This window comes from Alternaria ventricosa, assembly GCF_023758065.1.
Source record: "Alternaria ventricosa strain BMP 2768 chromosome Unknown scaffold_38, whole genome shotgun sequence".
Classification (NCBI taxonomy): Eukaryota; Fungi; Ascomycota; class Dothideomycetes; order Pleosporales; family Pleosporaceae; genus Alternaria; species Alternaria ventricosa.
Genome location: NW_026055718.1, coordinates 26,802 through 46,457, shown reverse-complemented (window position 1 = coordinate 46,457; position 19,656 = coordinate 26,802). Strand labels below are relative to the sequence as shown.

General features: G+C 53.0%; 6 protein-coding genes across 6 annotated transcripts; 5 read left to right on the top strand and 1 right to left on the bottom strand.

The window, feature by feature from the left end:
* Positions 1-119: 119 nt before the first annotated feature.
* On the bottom strand, positions 120-1,403 carry J4E93_010912 (uncharacterized protein; the record flags this gene model as incomplete). Its single annotated transcript, XM_049348788.1, has 3 exons — positions 120-132; positions 215-787; positions 1,099-1,403. 3 exons carry the CDS (start codon positions 1,401-1,403, stop codon positions 120-122), a joined length of 891 nt encoding a protein of 296 aa, XP_049194021.1.
* Positions 1,404-2,115: 712 nt separating this feature from the next.
* Positions 2,116-3,397, top strand: GB1 (Guanine nucleotide-binding protein subunit beta; the record flags this gene model as incomplete). Its single annotated transcript, XM_049348787.1, has 5 exons — positions 2,116-2,230; positions 2,300-3,012; positions 3,071-3,160; positions 3,211-3,330; positions 3,380-3,397. 5 exons carry the CDS (start codon positions 2,116-2,118, stop codon positions 3,395-3,397), a joined length of 1,056 nt encoding a protein of 351 aa, XP_049194020.1.
* A 2,314-nt stretch (positions 3,398-5,711) lies between these two features.
* J4E93_010910 (uncharacterized protein) lies at positions 5,712-6,581 on the top strand (the record flags this gene model as incomplete). The annotated part of the gene is made up of 2 exons (XM_049348786.1): positions 5,712-6,287; positions 6,342-6,581. 2 exons carry the CDS (start codon positions 5,712-5,714, stop codon positions 6,579-6,581), a joined length of 816 nt encoding a protein of 271 aa, XP_049194019.1.
* A 1,482-nt stretch (positions 6,582-8,063) lies between these two features.
* Positions 8,064-10,062, top strand: J4E93_010909 (uncharacterized protein; the record flags this gene model as incomplete). Its single annotated transcript, XM_049348785.1, has 2 exons — positions 8,064-8,071; positions 8,277-10,062. 2 exons carry the CDS (start codon positions 8,064-8,066, stop codon positions 10,060-10,062), a joined length of 1,794 nt encoding a protein of 597 aa, XP_049194018.1.
* A 660-nt stretch (positions 10,063-10,722) lies between these two features.
* Positions 10,723-11,454, top strand: J4E93_010908 (uncharacterized protein; the record flags this gene model as incomplete). The annotated part of the gene is made up of 1 exon (XM_049348784.1): positions 10,723-11,454. One exon carries the CDS (start codon positions 10,723-10,725, stop codon positions 11,452-11,454), a length of 732 nt encoding a protein of 243 aa, XP_049194017.1.
* A 689-nt stretch (positions 11,455-12,143) lies between these two features.
* J4E93_010907 (uncharacterized protein) lies at positions 12,144-13,856 on the top strand (the record flags this gene model as incomplete). The annotated part of the gene is made up of 1 exon (XM_049348783.1): positions 12,144-13,856. One exon carries the CDS (start codon positions 12,144-12,146, stop codon positions 13,854-13,856), a length of 1,713 nt encoding a protein of 570 aa, XP_049194016.1.
* Positions 13,857-19,656: the final 5,800 nt, after the last annotated feature.

The following is a 19,656-nucleotide window of genomic DNA, read 5'->3' as shown; positions in this document are numbered from 1 at the left end:
AGAACCTGTGAAGATTGAGTCGGTTGCTCGCACGCAAAGTGCTCTGATATCTCTTCGGTTCAAATGAAAATGCTGCGCTGCGAGGTAGTACTCTTGCGAGAGCGGACTGCAAAAGACACCTACATCATCCGTCTGCCGGGTGTTAGTCATCACGAGAAACACACGTGTTCTGCAACATACGCTCAGGGCGACGGGAACACTGCTGTGTCGCCACACACCAAAGTGGTGGTCCGAGTAAGTGCCCGTGATCATCTTAGCGTGGACGTTACAGCTGAGGCACAGCTCAACGCCGATTCCGTGCTGCTCAATGGTCTCTTTGAACCCATCTTTGACATGTATGACATGACCCAGTCTGTCAGGTTGCCATGACAAGAGTGTTTGCAACTCCAAATCCGAGGAAGAATTTTCGCTCTCGGCAAAGTGCAGCGTGATCTTCAGTCCGGCAGCCTTTGCCCGAGCGAAGCTGTCGCCGAATATGCGAATGTCACCTTTCGCTGGGTCGCCGCAGAGGTCGACACCGACAACGCCAGCGGACTGATATTTGATGGCGAGATCGACGACTTCTTCTGCATCTGCGATGTTGTTGCGACGATCAATTGATAGTATGAGGAAAGCTCGCATGGTGCTGTTAGCATCGTCGTTATGGGCATGGAGTATGTCCAAAACGGTCTTCACGTAATCATCCTTGGTTACGCCCTCTCCAAGAATCGCTCTTGGAGTTGTTCGAAGCTCAGCATATACTACCCCGTCATCCTGGAAGTCTTGCAACACAGCCCTGGTGGAGTACCTAGATTGATCAACCGCAGCTCGCCATACACGTCCATGTCGACAGACATACTGGATGCTCGGCAAATCACTGCAAAGGCGATAGATGTATGACGAAAACAGCGGGAAGAACCTAATCTAGCTGTCAGACGTCTGCTAGCATTTTCGCGTGGTAGGCCAGTTGTTTGGGACGACCGAGCGGGTAGCGATCATTTGTCAGGAGAATATTGGCCGCGAACTCGCTTGCCCGATCGTCTTGGCCCATGTATCCCCAACGGCACGCCGGTGTTACAGCGAGAATTCCGAACGACGAGTAAATCAAGCTAAGCCTACGTTTTGATATCGTAGTCGACCTTGCCCGTGGGTATAGCGACCCAGGGATCCTCGAGGTCGAAATCAGGCTGCCGTGCTTTCTTTGTCTCCCATATGGCGTGCAGACAGTCGCGACTGATGCTGCCGGTCAAGTGGGCATGAAGCTGAGTCGCGTCATTAGCAGCAGCGAACGGAAGTCTGAGCGTCCTTGGCGCGATGACTAGGGACCAGGGAGGCTGGAGCAGTACCTCAATCTTGGGCAGGCCCTTGGTGAAGGCAGCGTCGACGGGCAGGTCGTGTGCAGTCGCAATGGGGAGTGCAGCCATGCTGGGGGACACGGCGGTATTGGTGGCGTGGGGATGGTTCTCGAAGCGATAATGGAAAGGTGAATAGACTTCAGGACAGGCCTGGGGGGTATAGCGGCGGACGCGGGTCATCGTGCTAGCCGACTCCTATAGGCTGCTCGCTGCTCATTCGTCCGTCGCCTCGGCTACCCCCAAAGGAGGAGGAGCGCTGCAGGAGATTGCAGCGCGCGCCTTCTTCGTCAAGGTCTGGACAGGAGCAGAGTATAGCAACACCACGTTGGCGCCCTCAGCAGTGCAAACACCCGACCCGACAGCACGCAGGGCTCCCTCACGTTACCGCCCCTTCACAGCGCTCACGTGTCACGGCAGGTGTTTGCAGTTGGCATCTTCGCGACAGACTGGCGGAGCAGCGCCCTTTGATCTCCAGCGCTCGTTGCTCGGCTAGGCCAAGCTAAGCTCACCCCGGGCCGCTCCTGTACCTCACTCATCTCCAAGCACTCACCCTTCCATCCTCACGCCCCCACGACCGTTTGCCAGCCGCCGCTCCCTCTGCGCAAGCAATTGATTCTGCTCTGCGCGCGTCTAGCCATTGCTGCCGCCTGTCCATCGCTCCTGCCGCCGCTCTCTCTCTCGCTTCCGGCTGCCGCGCTCCCTAGGAGGCCCCTGGATTCGCCTGCCTCGCCGTTTCGCGCCGCTCGCGACAACACCCTCACCACCGGCTCACCACTAATACATGGCCGATATGAACCAAGAAACCATCCAGCAGAAGATCCAGCTCGCCCGCCGCGACGCTGAGGCGCTCAAGGACAGGATAAAGCGCAAGAAGGATGAGCTCGCTGACACGACCCGTATGTTCTTTTTCCAGCCGGCGTGCTCACCGCATCGGAACCTCGCAGACGGCTAACACAAGAGCGCAGTTCGCGATGTCGCCAGAGACCGTGTCGAGGCTCTGCCGCGCCTCACCATGAAGACGAAGCGCACCCTCAAGGGCCATCTGGCTAAAATCTACGCCATGCACTGGTCCACCGACCGCAGACATCTCGTCTCCGCCTCGCAGGACGGAAAGCTCATCATCTGGGACGCCTACACGACCAACAAGGTCCACGCCATCCCCCTGCGATCGTCTTGGGTCATGACGTGCGCCTACTCCCCGTCCGGCAACTACGTCGCCTGTGGTGGTCTCGATAACATCTGCTCCATCTACAACCTGTCGGCACGGGAAGGCCCGACACGTGTGGCACGCGAGCTGTCCGGCCACTCGGGCTACCTCAGTTGCTGCAGATTTATCTCCGACAAGCGCATCCTTACATCATCCGGTGACATGACCTGTGTGTTGTGGGATCTGGAGACTGGCTCCAAGGTGCACGAGTTTGCCGACCATCTCGGTGATGTAATGAGCTTGAGCATTAACCCGCTCGACCACAACCAATTCGTCTCCGGTGCTTGCGACGCCTTCGCGAAGCTCTGGGACATCAGACAGCAGAAGTGCGTGCAGACCTTTGCCGCGCACGACTCTGACATCAACGCTATCCAATTCTTCCCCAACGGAAATGCCTTCGGTACCGGTTCCGACGATGCCTCCTGCCGTCTGTTCGATATCCGTGCCGACCGCGAGCTCGCATCATACCAGGTACGCCCGTTGACATATCTGGCACTCTTGGCATTTGGATTACTAATTTCTGCCATAGATTCCTGAGCCCGTCTGCGGTATCACATCCGTAGCCTTCTCCGTCTCCGGAAGACTGCTCTTTGCTGGTTACGACGACTTTGAGTGCAAGGTAAGCAGTCAGCGCAGCCCCCACAGGTTCCACAGTCTAATAATATCCAGGTTTGGGACGTACTCCGCGGCGAACGCGTAGGCACATTGCAAGGACACGACAACCGCGTCAGCTGTCTCGGCGTTAGCAACGACGCGCTCAGTCTATGCACTGGTTCATGGGACTCAATGGTAGGTTCTCTCGTGCGCCCGTCTGCATCACACAACTGACTTGGCATAGCTGCGCATTTGGGCATAAGTGCCGTCAGCCTCCCCAACTTCCACGACGCCATGTAACGACGCCAATCCGAACGTGTGCGCCTTACCGTAATATTGGCAAACTACAACCTACGACAGCGATCTCCGCAACTCCTGGCATACCATACCCCTGCTGCATCTTATCAACCAGGAGGCTGAGCGCTGCCATACTCTAAGAATATAATACTTCGCACCTGTTGGAAGCGTCGATGTGGCTACGGTGCCAACTGATGTCCCGGCGCCCGGAATCTTTTTGTGCTCAAACTACTTTTTCTTTTCATACCACTGTTCTATTCCTTTCTCGACGGTGCGAGCATACTACTCACACTCGTCTTCATGTCCGGGCCGGCTGTTCTACGTACATGAGTAGCACCTATCTACATCAACCTTCGACATAGTTCTCCTTGCGTTCTGCCTGATCATTAAAAGCGACCGATTGTACTTGCACTTGCGTGGGAAGAGATGGGGCTGTGCAAGACGGGGAGCTTCATTACTGTATGTTTCGGATTCTACTACGTGCAAATGGTTTTGGAGAATCCATGGATGTGGGGGACTGAATGGACGGATCATGGCTTTCTGGCGCATGGGCTTTCAATGTGTACGATTTGATTGGGTTGTGAAGGATGAGTGGGTAGTCAGCGAGTTTCTATATACCTCTTTTAAGTTTATCGAACGCTTTTGCATGATGATAAGATGACTGATATTGCCTTTTCCAGGAACCTTGGAACGTCTCGAGCATTCCAACGTTTGAGCGCGCTCAGTCCAGGTCAGCTCGTGGAAGAAGTAATCAACGTCAACGTGCCTTCTAGACCTTGTCGCGACTGTTGTTCGGCGCTCCCAGCGGTTACTGTAGCCTCAGCGGTAGAAGTTACTTTTCGCATTCTGGCCTAGGCCATTGTGCGAGGCATTAACAGCTCCAAGGTGATTGCACCACCTGGGATGATACCCGCTCGCGAATCTAGTGGCGCGCACACCGTTATGCATATGACTAGGTTGTCCAGGGGACCCCAATTGCCCGTCCGGACGTCACTCCGGGACAAGCAGTGACAAGCCGGAGTATCAGCGATCAGAGCTTATTGCGGTGATGGTAGCGTGACCGTACTTTAAGCGTTCGTCGGGCAGGGCTGAGAGATTATGGTTGTGATCTTCATGGATGACAGCAGAGCGACCGAGCAGAAGACGCAGGAGCCACGTCGTATTTTACTTTCACCCGGGCGGTTATGCAACGTCTTTCTATTTTCGAAGAGAAATCAATGTATCGAACCATCGTCTTTTGGCATTAACGTGCCTCAGCTAATGCCCGCAATCTTAGGCTGCATGGCAACTGGACCCTGAAATCGACAAAAGGAAGCGCCTCAGCCGATGCAGGAGTCGATCGGAGAATAGGAACGCGATGGATGGCATTAATGCTTCTAGAAGCGAGCACAGAAGGATTCCATTGCATGTGCACCGGGGGACTCGCATCCGGGATGTGGCCGGGACGAGAATATCAAACAAGACCGAAAGAGAGGTCCTCGGCCCCTTTTGGTCGGCGGTGCCATGGAACTCTGGTGCTGCATGACAGTTGCTGCCTCGAGGAGATTGAAACATCCAGAGCGCATGAGAGGGTTAGCAGAGTCGAAAGATCATTGTGACGTGTAGCCTCAAAACAGCAGCGAGGATAGGGCAGGTTGATGCTGCGACAGACGTGTCGAGGAGGCGTGTAGCAAGATAGTTCGGCATGGTGTTTCAGCAGTCGTCAGGCTTTCACGCGGCGCCCCAAGCCATTGCGCGCCACCCGCGGGTCCTCGATTGGGCGGTGTACAGGCGGGTGAGCGTGTTTCGCACTCGAGCATCCTGTTTCATAAGGCCGACATGCCTTTGCGCGTCGCCAATGGAATGCGATGCGGCCCCGTGCGGACGTCTAATGCATCGTGAAATCGGCCGGTCAGCATCAGCCCTAAAACAGCACCTACCAAGCACACCCCTACACACCGTACCGCCTCGACCACGTTATCCACGTACGCACGTTGGAATCCTCGAGGGAATTCTCCCGTGCGCGTCCAATTGCATCGCTGAAACCCCAGCGCGTACTCGAAAATAGCCCTGCAAGCACGCGCGCCAAGGCCTGTCATCTAGCGGAGCACCATCCCAGACGACCGACCCCAACCTTGCAACGACTCCCTTTCCTTCTGCCCACCACAGACCAACGCGTCACCAGACACCGGGACCTGTACACGGACTCTGCAAACAGCTGACGCTGACCGTCCCCCTTCTCCACACATATATCAGTCCGGCGCCCGTCATTCGGGTCCCGCTCTTCTTTTTCTTCCGTCATGACTACAGCCGCTCAAGACGAATTCAACGAACTGATCCGAGACAAGGACCGCGAAGACCGCCACCCAGAAGACCGACACAACGACTCCGACCTCTCCGACCCGGAATCCCCTGGTGCCGCCGACGACTACCTCGAGAAGATCGATACCGACGACGAGCTCGACATCCCAGCCGATATGAGGGCGAATTACTACATGCCCAACCTGCGCTCAGAGGCCAACACGGGGCCCAAGGGTGTCATTGCTGACGCCCAGGCGTTTGAGCAGGCCAAGAAGCAAGCACGCCGATTCACATGGAAGAAGAACGCCGCACCCGCACAGTACAACGTCAATGCCTATCACGACGAGAAGACATCGAGCAGTGATGACGAGGTCGACGAGGGCTTCATGCGCCAATGGCGTGAGGCGAGGTTGAAGGAACTGCAGAATGTTGGTGAGAGGATACGGTCGAGGACCAACAGCCCTAGCCGGAGGATATATGGCAGTATGCCGTTGGTGGATGGTGTGGGGTACCTCGATGCTGTTGACAAGACGGCGTCGAGTACTGTCGTTGTCGTCTTCATCTACAACAGTGATGTATGTATACACATCACTCCATCCATTGTCCAACTCCTACTAACAGCACCATAGCCATACGCCGAGGTATCACAAATGTTCGAGAAGGTCATGCACGAGGTAGCAAAGCGTAACGACACCGTCCGCTTCGTCAAGATGTACAACGACGATGCTGAGATCGAGGATACCGGTGTTCCCGCCGTGCTGGCATACAAAGGCGGCGAGAAGTTCGCAGACCTGATACCGCTCGTTGAGTGTCTGCCCGATGATTCAGAGCTCAGCGCTATCGCCCTGGAGACCGTCTTCAGACAGTGAGTCCTTTCCTCCATGCACAATCAACATGTATCAAATGACTGACAATCATTAGAAAACGCATCCTCTGAGCAGCAGCCTCATACCCACCCGCACGAAACTCTCTTACCATCTCACACCCGTGATACTCATCTCACGACTGCGCTACTCTCCCCACCGCCGTTTCCCACCGGTGGTTCATCGGCGCTATTATGTCATCGGATCACCTATCATCCGACCCTGGCAGTTTCACCACGACAGCGCTGCACGTCGCCCTACCCCTCCTCATCTCACCCACATGATGACAGGGCGACCTACACGACTAGCTTCCTTCGTCACCACAACGTGGGCGTGCTTAGTCCCGCACACCGTGTCGCCTCCGCATTAACGACCACTATTTCCTTGTCATCTTTCCTCATTTAGCGACGCAGTTCTGTTTATATTTTGGCATTGGGATATTTGCATATTTGCAAAGGCGTCTTTACTGCTTGACTATATCGAAAGTCGTGGTTGGCGTTTCTAGGTTAGATGGATATTGCCGCAGGGCTTTGTACTTGCTACGATACGAATAGTGTTGCGCCTGCTGTTGAGGGTGTGTTGGCGGATACCCAATTTGATAGCAGTTCCTCGAGATGTGCTCTCGATTTGTTATGTCTCTCTCCAGTGCTGCATTCTTGATGTTCGCCTGCCGAGGTCGTACTTTCCTGTCCCTGTTCCTTCCATCTTCAGTGTTCGGCAAGTTCCTCGCTTGTGATCGGTCTTTCGCTCCTTCCCGATCTCTTCACATTCATATATGTCCTTGATCAAACGCTCACAAGGATGCAGCGATCTTCTCCAGCTCGGGAATGCACGCGCGATCTACTCGCGCCATAATGGATGCGCTGCTGTGCCACATGGGCGATTCGACGAGTTGGCGTCTAGTAAGCGCTCAACCTCCCAAGCTTGCTCCTGTGGTGATCATTACCCGCTGAACATTTAGGGACTGCTTATAAGTATGCAGCAGCGCAAAAAAGGGCTTGCCATGTTGCATCTCATTTCTTGTCCCTTAAGCATTCAATCATGCCTTCATTCATGTCATCGTTCCGCAATCATTCCGCAAGCGGGAAAGCGCCCCCACCTACCTCTTCATCTAGACCTTCTTCTACACTGTCTTTGACTGGCAAAGCATCAGTTCCACTTCACATCCTCTGCCAGCGATGCCGCAAATTCTCAAATGAGTGCAGCGCTCTGAATTGGCTGCAGAGACCTCGTGGTCAACCCGTCCCATCATGGCCCTTCTCGCGCTTGTGCACCGTCACTCAACTCACTCAGTCAGCGCCGTCTTGTCATTTTTGCAAGATGATGTTTGCGGAGTTGCAGCATGGAGCTGCACGCGGCATACGCCCTGCTGGTGATGAGGGTGTATACGCGTGTCCACAGACAGAGAGGAGCGGGACGGAAGTATTACTCCGAATGAGGCTTGTTAAAGGCGAAATGAGGAGCGCAGAGGAGGGTAGAGGCTTTGCTATGTTCAAGTTCCAGACTTTTGATAGTGAGTTTTGGCATGTCACTTTTCTTAACTTGTTGCTGACGGAGGCGGATAGATACCACTACAGGAGCGTTCAACAGCCACATTATCGCAAAAGAAGCACCGCTACTCGCTCGCGACAACATTCCCAGAGCTAAGCAGTGGCTGAATACCTGTCTTCCAGAGCACTCAGCATGTCGCAAATTTCACAGTAGCACCGTCTCCAACCCCCACCAACGGCCGACGCGCGTCCTCGAAATCACACCCACCACCATTCGCCTCCGTTGTAACATGCAGAACGAGAGATTCGATTACCTAGTGTTGAGCTACATGTGGGGAACGAATTACACCCAACAAGTCCAGCTCCGTCAGTCCAATCTCAACGCCTTTCAGAAAGAGATCCCTCGAGCCCAATTGGAGGCATCAGACGTATACAAGGAAGCGATCCGCGTCACCCTCGCCTTAGGCTACCGCTACCTCTGGATAGACAGCCTAGCCATAATCCAAGACTCGGATGAAGACTGGACCTACGAAGCACGCCGCATGGCCATTGTCTACGGCAACGCAACAGCCAACCTCGCTTTCCTCTTCCCACCTCACTCGCCCTCTGCGCCATCCAGTCGCGAAGACCCACGATCTTCGAATCCATGTATCCTCCGGGCTTCATCTTCGCATACACCTGGGATATATATTGAGCACACGAAGTCCTCACTCCGTCTCGCCCTCGACACGGAAGAGGCGAGTAGAGACTGGCTCGCTCAACGCAACTGGCCGCTCTTCAATCGCGCATGGACGTTCCAGGAGTATCTTCTTGCGCCGCGGACGTTGCTACTTGGGCATAAGAATCTCATGTGGCAGTGCTCGGAGGGGTTTTGGGATGAATTACTTGGTCCGATTGCAGAACCACCGGTGACAGATCCTACAACGACGACGCTGCAAGTATCTTTGCACGGCAAAGACCGAGGGAAGTTTCGGTACTTCCCCAACACCATCAAAGAGATCAACACACTCGCAAAGACAAACAGCCTTTCCTCGCCAGTTATCCTCTCCTTCGCGCTCTCCTACCAAAATGTCATCAACGAGTACCGCAGCCGCAGACTATCTTTCTCCAAAGACCGCATCGTAGCTTTCGCAGGCGTAGCGCGTGCGTTCTCCAACCTAGGCCAAATCACCTACCTAGCCGGCCTGTGGAAAGAAATACTACCAATAACCATGCTATGGTACGTCGACAAGAAAGCGAAATGGCTTGTCCGCCTCGAGAACGGCTTACCAAACGGCGAGCTGAAAGATTCAGTGTGGACGACGGAGGTTGAGGAACGAGTGGTGCAAAGCACATCACCACTCCCAAGTTGGTCGTGGTTCTCCGTGCCAATATGGAAATACTACCAACTCCGCCACCTATTCAGCGACGACGAACTAGTCGTCCGATCTAAAAGCGATTCCGAACCTCATCTCGTCCGCTGGACCGACATGTTCTTCGCCGAAACCAAGGGCTTCAGGTTCGCTGAACACGCACAAGATCGCATATCTGAATCTAGCCCCTTCGATTTCTCCGGCTTGCAAATCACGCTCGCGACGTTGGTTCTGCCTATAAAAGCGGATTGGCCCGCTGATTTAGCAGCGCAGATGAAGCGGTTGCAAGAACATTCGCCGCTTTCTTCCAACCGTGGGTTTACTTGGGAACCAATTCTGGAGTATTACCCTGATGACCCCGCCGGGCGGGCGTCGCCACCTCGTAACGCGGTGTACGCGCTGATGACGGAGTGTCAGGTTGTTAGGACTGCGGGGAAGAATACGGTGCAGCGGCGGTTGGCGGGGTTGATGTTAGTGCCTGAGAATAAGGAGGGGACGTGGAAGAGAGTGGGTGTGTGGAAGTTGAGAATTAATGTTGTGGGTGTTGGTGTTGATGGGGGTAATATTGGGGAGGTGGCTAGGAGGTGGGCGAAGGTTAGTGTGCTGTCGGGGAAGTGGAAGGGTGTGCTTGTTACGCTGGTGTAGTGTTATGACAGGTGGATGGAGAATGTGATTAGGAGAACTGTACACGGGAGAGGACAGTGCCCTAGTAAGTAAAGTTACCTTGGTTGGTAGTCGTGCCTGTCAATGGTTCGCTGCTCGCTACCAGTACGGGCAACCGCGCACTCATAAATATCATTCTTTCTGCACAAGCCCGTATCACCATCTATCGCAGATCCTCACTAACGTCTGCGAAACTCGACGACTACGATGGAGCCACACAAAAGTATCGCTTTAGAATCTGATGCCATGCTGCAACACGAAAATGCAGACGCGACTGCGCCGCCTGGTTCTGCCGACCCGACTGACTACGGCTTGCAGCGGATGCTCGAGTTGCCGATAGAGCTACGCTGCTGCATACTAGAGCTCCTCATTAGGGACAAGCACTTCGAAGCCTACTACACACTCCTCGAGCATCCAGAGATGAGCGATTTGGTCCGCTGCAACTTTGCTGCGCAGTTCAAAGCGATCAAACAGCACCGCCATCTCGCTAGCCAGCTTCAGCATATCCTAACAACTACGGCCTTACTTTCGACGCATACAAACCGCCCACGCTCAAGCGAGCAGCTGGCTGAGTTCTTGAACAGCAATCTACATGATGAAACCCTACGTATATCAGTGGACAGCCCCGGTCATGCTGTCGGCATGCTCGCCGAGTACCAAGCACTCTTAATCGACGCGGACAGCCTTACAGATCAGTTCGTTTACCTAGCACTAGGCAATGCAGTAGCTCGGTGGGCCTCATACGATGACTCTGACTATGGTACCGAGACCCTGTCTAATGTCGAGCATCATCGTGTACTTCGTGCGTTTTTCCGGTTGCAACTCTACGCTGTAATCCGGAAACTCTATGGAAAAGGGAAAGGCTTCAAACGGAAGATCAGAAGCTTGTTTTCGATGTGGACGACGTGGGAGTTTGATGAGGTGAGAAGTTTAGCCGAATGGATCAAGATCGAACGCCCATTCCTACCGCGAAATTACGACGCCAGTATCCGCAAGTTGTTTGCCTGCGTGGACAAACACTTCTACAACGACATGGTCCCGTATGTCAAAATTAAACCCGCTCCTTGTCGCGACCGGAACCGACGTCGTGCATTCGCGAAGAAGTCAAAGATTTGGCTCGACACGCCTGCGACACATCGTGAAGGTCGAGCCGATGCACGGAACAGGGACTGGAGACCACTTGGTTACAGTTACGGATGTTACGTCGGTTATACACAACAGGTGTATCGAGAGCATTGTCTTGCTGAGGGTTTCCCGTTCTGGTGTCGATACACAAAGCCACATGGTGGATGGTGGCGTTTCCGCGATGCCGAGCTGTTCCAGAAATTCGGGCAGGCTGGGGTCTATGACACGCCGACAGGACCGTGGCGGTGAAAGTCGTGTAGACTCAATGTTGGGCTCTACGATCGCATGTATCATGCTGTCAGCGCTACATTGTGGACGGAATCACGATGTAGATGTTCCGTAGACTCAACTCTAGGTACGGCTTGGCGATCCTCTCAATTTCTTCTTGTGCTTACATAACGACGGCCAGTGCGCTGTTGTTAGCGTCCCCGCGCGTTCGCTCCTTCGCGTTTACTCATCAACAATCCATCTCAAATCATCTTCCAGCGGACTAGAGCCCGTGATTTGCGGACGAACCCGATCGGCCCCCAAGAAAACCCCTGGAATAATGGCCTCTTTCTCCTTGAGGCTGGGTCAGCTCATACATCGATACCCTGCCATGCCGCCGTGAAACAGCTCAATCGCCGCATCACCCAACGGCCCGACTCCGAACAGCACAGCAACATGAACGCACAATTTCCACGTTCATTCTCAGTGCGGTCCGAACGCAACACATATATGACATCCCGGCGATAACGGGCTTGATATGTTTCGAGCGCATCCATGAAGATCCGGAGAGGTGGATTTATAGGCTCACCACAGAGAGGCCGTAGTAGACACAGTAGTCAGTCGTTACTTCGCCCACACAGTTCAGCTTTCGTGCATTCGCGCGCGTATCCATTCTTTACCAGAGCATTGCTCGTCCACGTTCATTTATTCTTCCATTTCTCATCTTAAAGATGAGGCATTTCCACCAATTGCTCGCTGCTGGAGCGGGCTTCTCTTCAATTGCGCAGGCTGTCAACACCCTCGTCGATGTTGGCTACGCGAAGTACCAGGGAGCCGTCGTTGACTCACAGCTCGGAGTCTCTGCCTGGAAAGGCATCCAGTATGCGGCGCCTCCTACCGGCGAACGACGCTTCGCAGCCCCGCAGGACCCTATCGTATCTGGACTCATCAACGCGACTAGACACGGCGCAACATGCCCACCCAACCGCCCTGATGATTGGACCATATCTGGAGCCACCGATCGTTTCCACGTCGCGGAAGACTGTCTTTACCTGAGCGTCTATGCGCCTTCTGAAGCCAAAGTCGACTCGAAGCTGCCAGTGGTAGTCTTCTTCCAGGGAGGAGGCTTCTCGTCGCAGTCTAGCGCGAACTGGGATCCTACGGAGATCGTGTCGGACGGTCAGGTCGTCTTCGTTCAGTTCAGCTACCGCGTTGGCCTCTACGGTTTCCTCAGCAGTGAAGCGGTCAAGGCTGGAGGTGGCGACGTCAATGCTGGACTTCGCGACCAGATCAAGCTCCTTGAGTGGGTCAAGGAACATATCGAACAATTCGGCGGCGACCCTGACCATGTTGTTCTTGATGGAGTCAGTGCTGGCGGATCTTCTGTTGCGCTCATGCTAGCGGCCAACACCGGCAAGGAGTTGTTCGCTGGAGGCATCATGGAGTCAGGCGGCTGGGTCACGATGCGCACTCCGGAACTGGGCGAGGAGCAATACCAATGTCTTCTCGAAGACAAGGGTTGTGCAAATGCGACAAACGGCCTATCTTGCCTGCGCGCGTTGAACGAGTCGGCTATCCGGACTTCCAACTGCTGGTTCAACCCCAACATCGACGGCGACCTTTACACAGACTCACTTGTCAACCTCTTCGAACAGGGCAAGTACGCCAAGGTTCCGACCATCATGGGAACCTGCGCCCAAGAAGGCACCAAGTACAACGCACCAGAGGATCTCAACACCACAGCTGATGCCGTCAAATGGGTAGCCAACCAGGACCCAAGTCTCAGCAACTCTTCCATCTCCATCCTCGATGATCTCTACATGAAGCCCAAGAAGCCCACTTTCCCCGGCAAAGGTCTCTACTGGCGCCATGCCGCTGATGCCATCGGCGACATTGGCACCCACTGCCCCACACGCAACATCCAAAACGCGATCGCAGCCGACGACGTACCCACGTGGAACTACAAGTACGCCGTACAAGACCCTGCCGATGAGGCAGCCGGCTACGGCGCCTGGCACACCGTCAACGCCTACGCCTTCTGGGGCGTAAACCGCACCGACAACAGCGAGCCAGCCAGCTACTTCACCACCAACGCACCCATCATCCACCAAGTCCGCAGCTACTGGACGAGCTTCATCCGCAACCTCGACCCCAACACCGACCGTGCCGAGCGCGCTGTCGAGTGGAAGCCGTATACTGGTCCCAAGTCGCGTGAGAGGCTCTTCATCCAGACTAACAACACGAAGATGGAGCGTATGAGCCCTGCGCAGGCGCTTAGATGTGATGTCGTTAGGCCGATGAGCGATAATCTTGGGAAGCCGGTTGCGAAGGGCGTTGTTACGAACTTTAATGCTAAGTTGGCGAAGAAGGTTAAGGGTGCTAGTGAGAGTACTGCTTGGAAGAAGGGCAGGAAGGATGCCAGGGAGTTTGCGCAGGACGACTAAGCAGGTTGATGGCACATGGATAGACGCTGGTCGGGCAGGTGTGTCTTTATGTGAGGCTTCTGAGCACTTTGCTCGTTCTAGTTGTATATATTTTTGAGACTTAAACCTTCTTTCCACCTTCTACAAAAAAAGCCTGAACAGGTCTAGAGCCTACATCATGTTTCAGTTGCCTGCTTTGCATGTTTTTGTGTTGATCCAGGCCGCGACCAGGCTTGGATCTTGCCAGGCTGACTTATTTCTCTTTCTCCTGCGGAAACGCCACATCTCTTTTATCTTCGGATCCGCTATACACCATGCTGAGCTTCCTGAATCCATGGCCTGTATGCGTACAAGACTCAGATTTCTACTTATCGTGTTTACAGTGCATTGCATTGCCTGTCGTGCGACGGCTGCTAGATACACAGATCTCTATCAAGACGCTACGAGATGTTCAGACCAAAGTAAGTCTTTCCATCTTGACTCCTTCGAGGCGCAAGAAAACCGATGGATCGCTTCGCTGCCACTGTCTTGACGTATGCTTGTACCCTGGACCAGTCTGCTTAGTATCGAGCACCTCGTCTACCGGTAGATCTATTTGAGCGCTCCAATATCCAATACGTTTCCATGTACCTTCTTCTTCACCGGGATTCAGCGCTAAGCCTGCTAAAATGCTTTGCGGATAGTAAGGAACCCGAGTCTCAACTAGAAGAGCCAGTAGAACTCTCTCTGGGGGCTGGGTGTGATATTCGATATCATCACACTGTAAGGTAGTCCAGGTGTGTTTTGCACATTCAGGGGGCCTGACGTAGAAAGATGCAAGCTTCTCCTTGAAGCAAACACAAACAGCGTCGTAAGGATCGTCGCTTTCTATTCGGGTTTCTTCGAACGTAGGTAATTGTAGGGTGATCTGCAGTCCAGAGAAGTCGTGGTATGCTGCTGGAGGCATCGTATTAACAGGCCAGCCCGACCACTGGAAGTAAGAGAGCTTCGCTAAGAACAGTAAGTCGCTGAATTGGCATCCGCCGCCATCACTTTCCGGAGGCCAGCATTCGTAACGACAGAAGTACCTGAGCGGGTGATCCACGTAAAGATGGCTCGAGAGCCACGACCAAGAAGGCACCGTTTTTGATCCATGCTCACGTATTGATTTGGATATTGGCAATCTCTTCCCATCTTTATCCCACGAAGGCTCAGCACGTATATACCACAGTAAACCATCGGGAAAAGATTCCGCCCAGATACCAGCAAGATACGTAATTCTTGCTTCAGCCTGGAAAGCTCTGGCGACACCAGCAAAGGCAACGGGCCTATCGCTAGGGACGGTAAGATCTCTCGCTCTGTATTCCCAAACCAGGTCTTTCCAGTTTCGGAAATACTCTAGGACGTGTTCGTAGTCTGCAAACGAGTTTGGAGTATTACGTCTGTGAGCAACATGACCTGCTAGCAGATGCGATTTCTGCGTTATCTTCCGGCTTTCGTAGCCATCACTACGGTTGTAAAGCCGGGTTTCAGTTTTTGGAAGCCATGAGCCCGCCAGCTCATCACAGAACTCCTCCACGCACTCCCACATGAGGGTTTGGTGTCCAACAAATACTGTGCGTGGGCTTAAAAGATGCTCCTGGAACGTCCATGCTCGCTGAGATATAGGCCATTCGTGGTAATTGAATCTAGATGTGAATATCTCGGGCTCTGTGGGAGCTGCGGGACCAGACACATACCGTCCCGCAGAAGCGATTATATAAATCCCTTCGCTGGTCTTAGTCGCTTTGCGAATGACGCAGGGGCTCATAGTCCTCGGGTCTTCCCGTGTTTTGATGAGATCTCTTCCGGGCGGGAACAAGAATGCTATGCTGCAGATCGCATTGCTATAGACTGAAGTCATTGAGGCGGATTCAACTTCCCAATCCGATGGTGAGTCTTGGATAATACACAGTACATCCACCCACAGGTAGCGGAAGCCAGTCTGTCGAACGATTCTCAAGGCTTCGACGAATATGGCCGGTAGTTCCGACCATGGTATTGCGACTTGGAATTCGTCAAGCCTTGATAGTGTAAGGCGAAGACGATGGGGCGCATCTCCCCAGACATGGCTGAGTGTAAGGTATTGTAGGTCTGTAATGGTACCGGTATCGCATCGTAATCTCACGCCGTCGGATATGAGTTCTAGTAGTCGGGTCGGCCGCTGGGATGACGCTGACAAGCTCGAGGCGCAGCTAGAACAGCTCCCGTGCGTTCGGATACAAGCATTGAGCCACGTATTGATCTGATCCAAATTGGCAATGGGCTGGCTCGGTACGCTCTGCTTTTGTTCTGGCGCGTCGAACTCATGGTTACTCGATCCTAAATTGTCAAATGGCTTCGCTAAAAGTTTGGAAACACCTGCTTACCATCGAAACATTTCAGGTACATTGACGCCCATCGATACTGAACATATTTGGTACCACCTAGACCCAGGATCAGAGGCAAGTGGCCGGGCGGTTTTCTTGTCCTATCTTTGCATATCATAAATTCTACAGGTCCGTTGTGATCTAATTTATGGTAATCTAGTATAGAGAGCACCATTGCACACAAGTGGCAAGCATCCCTCGACTGCAACAATTGCGCAACGGTGGAAAAGTGGGCCGGATTGGGATATTCATCTCGGACGTCGTGTATGTCGTCGATACCGTCCTTGACCCATTCCAAGAAATCCCAGCCGTCGACAAAGCTTTTACAGCGATCGCAAAGTTGGTGCAGTATGACCGAATCTTTTGCGTCCGTTCGCGTCCGATCATCCGCGTAGCCGCCCATCAACTCTGAGTCGTCAATATGGGAATCTGAAAACGTTGACATTGCGCCAGAATGGGTTGTATTAGGCGCGACGAGGGAGGTCGAGGGCTGTTTTGTGTGGTGTAAAGATGGATCGCGAGGTGGTGCATCGCATCAGGCAACCCCGCGTGAGCACCCATGCAACTGTGCCACATGCACGCATGAGCTCGCTTCTCTTGGCTGTACCCATGATCAAAGACGCACTCTAGAGCTAAAATTGCACTATCTTGTGAGAATATATCCACATGCAACAGGATTCATATGTCCAGAGTACGTTTTGGGGTTCCACCGTAGATTTGTACGGCGCAATTTTGAATGAACGAGCTTCCCAACTTTGTAGTTCCTCCGATAACGAGCTACTTGAGTATATACGTTCCATTCCATCCACTGCCAACACTGCGTCTTTTCGAACCCAAACTGAAACTCACAGCGGACTTCACGCATGGACGACGGGGAATCTCGTTTGAATCGTTTATCAGCGCATCGCTACCTTAATATCCCCTCACTCTAGATACAGAGCGTAAAAGTTGTTTAAACCAAAGTAAGCGTCTCAATCTTCACTCCTTCGAGACGTAGAAAGATGGACTCCGCTTCGCATGTGTCATCGCCCAGGTCAACCCACGCTTTCCAGTAGCCTATGCGCTTCCATGTGTCGCTTTCAACCCCGGGTTCCAATGCCAGTCCTTGTAAATCGTGACGGTAGTTGAGATCCACCTCTTCGGCAATGAGAGCTATGCGTACTTTCGCCGGGGGTTGATACAATGTTTCGAGGTCGTCGCAGTGATAAGAGGCTGCCAGACTTTCTCTTCCGAACCCAAGACAACAAGCTAACTCTTGTTCTAGACTGTCACAGCGAAGTCGAGGACAATCGTTCTTGCCATTTGGCTCTTGAGAAAGGATCGTGGTCATATGTGTTGCGCATTCGAGCGTAATTCGTAAGCCTTCGAAATCATAGTAAGCCGTTGGAGGAGCGTGGTTGACCGGCTCCTTTGGCCATCTGAAGTGCAGGAATTTTGCCACATATAGTTGCGGGTCCCAACTTCTACTACCTCCTCCAGGTATAACAACATCGTAATACATATAGATTGGTCCGGCGAACCATGACCATGTGGGTACGGATTTTGATGGTGGCTCCCGAATCAAGAAAGGCTCAGCCATTTTCCGCACCCTCGCGGTCTCAATATACCACAGCAATGATCGTGGTAAGTGTTCCTTCCACGTTCCCGCGAGATACGTGAATCCGTGATCGGACTGGAAGGCTCGTGCTATCCCGACGATAGCCATGAGTCGATCGCTTGCATGAGAGAGGTTTCTTCTTCTGTACTCTCTTATCAGCCTTGCCCAATCGGGGAAGGCTCCGTGTATTTCCGCGTTCTTCCACTTCGTGGAAAAAGGATAGCCTGCATACTCAAATATTGAGATCAGAAAGGGCTGGAATAGACGCAGCAATAGTAGTAGTAGTATTTCCACTTTTCTTTCAAGCCTTGCATCTATACTTGTAGATTGTGTCGTCTGATTCGGTTGGCAGCGCCTCATATACAAATTGTTCTTCCAAGTCACGCGGCTGCTGTCAACTTCACAGAATGCCAGCTCGTCGTGGTACTCTGTCCCACATTCCCACATGATGGTACGGTGGCCATAGAGTATTGTACGAGGACTCAACAACTGTTCTTGTAAAACCCAAGCCCTTGATGACAAGGGCCAGTCGCTGGTTAGAAAATTTGATTTCCTTTCCTCCTTGGGAACTATGTAGAGCCCACCCCAATCCCAAGGGACGCCGCGGACCACACAGGGTGTTGATGCTCGTGGGTCGTCTCTGAACTGACAGAAACCCATATCGGGAGGGAACAGAAACGCGATCGTACAAACAGCGTTATTGTAGACTGCAGACATCATACTCGCTTCGTTGGTCCAGTCAATTGTAGAGTCCTGTATGATGCAAAGTGAATCCAACCAGAGGTACGAAAACCCTAGACCACGCGTGATTCGAATGGCCTCGTTGAAGATACTTGACAGCCTGTGCATGGGCACGGCCTCTTGAAACTCCTGCAGTGTTGAAGTCGTCAACAGGAGTCGTGTCGAGTGATCTTCGCCCCACATGTGACTGAGCGCTAAGTATTCGAAATTGCCTATGTTTTGTGGATCGCATCGAAGTCTGGCACCGTTTTCGTTAAGTTCAAGGATCCGTGTGGGTCGGTATCCTTTCGAGTTCAGCCTTGGATACCAATTGTTGCATATGTAATGCTTTGCACGACAATTGCATAGCCATCTCTGCATTTGGGCTAAGTTGTCGGTCGGTTGACGTGGGATATGCTTTGTCATGAATGGAAATTCGAACCTGTACTTGTCGTTTGGATTTCCGAGTCCTACCATGGGTCATATAGGCAGTTTGAGAAAGTTGTAATCAGGGTGTACTTACCACCGACAGAGTGATGTATTACCAGACAATCAGAGCTCAGAACATTATCGTTTGACAATAAGGACATCTTCAGTGTGGAATGTTTTCCAGGCGAGATCCATAGGGATGGAAGACCAATTTGGCACACTATAGGCTCGTGTAACGGTATACGATCGTGATGTTTGATCTGCGAGTACAACATCTCGCACAAATGACAAGACTGTCGAGACTTCATCATGTCCGTCAGGGTGCACAACTCATATCTCTCATATCCGCGAGACCGTTCAAGTCCCTCTGTTCTCCCAAACCATTGGCAGGTTTTATCCCACGTATCGAACATCTGACGGCACCGATCACAAAGCCGATGGAGGGGCACCGAGCCTTCAGGAATGGAGTCATCCTGAGAATCCGTCCGCGTCGGCTCCTCCTCATCGGTCCGTTCCGTCATCGTCTGGATCCCGTGTTGTATCCAGTCGTCCTTCGTGTACCGCAAATGGCAGGTACTCGTTGCGAGGTGGAGAACAAAACAATGGCTCAGAATTGGGTGAAAGTGGAAAGAAGAGGAGAAGAGATTTCCAGCGCCCAGAGCTGAAGATAACACGTGTCAGCTTACGC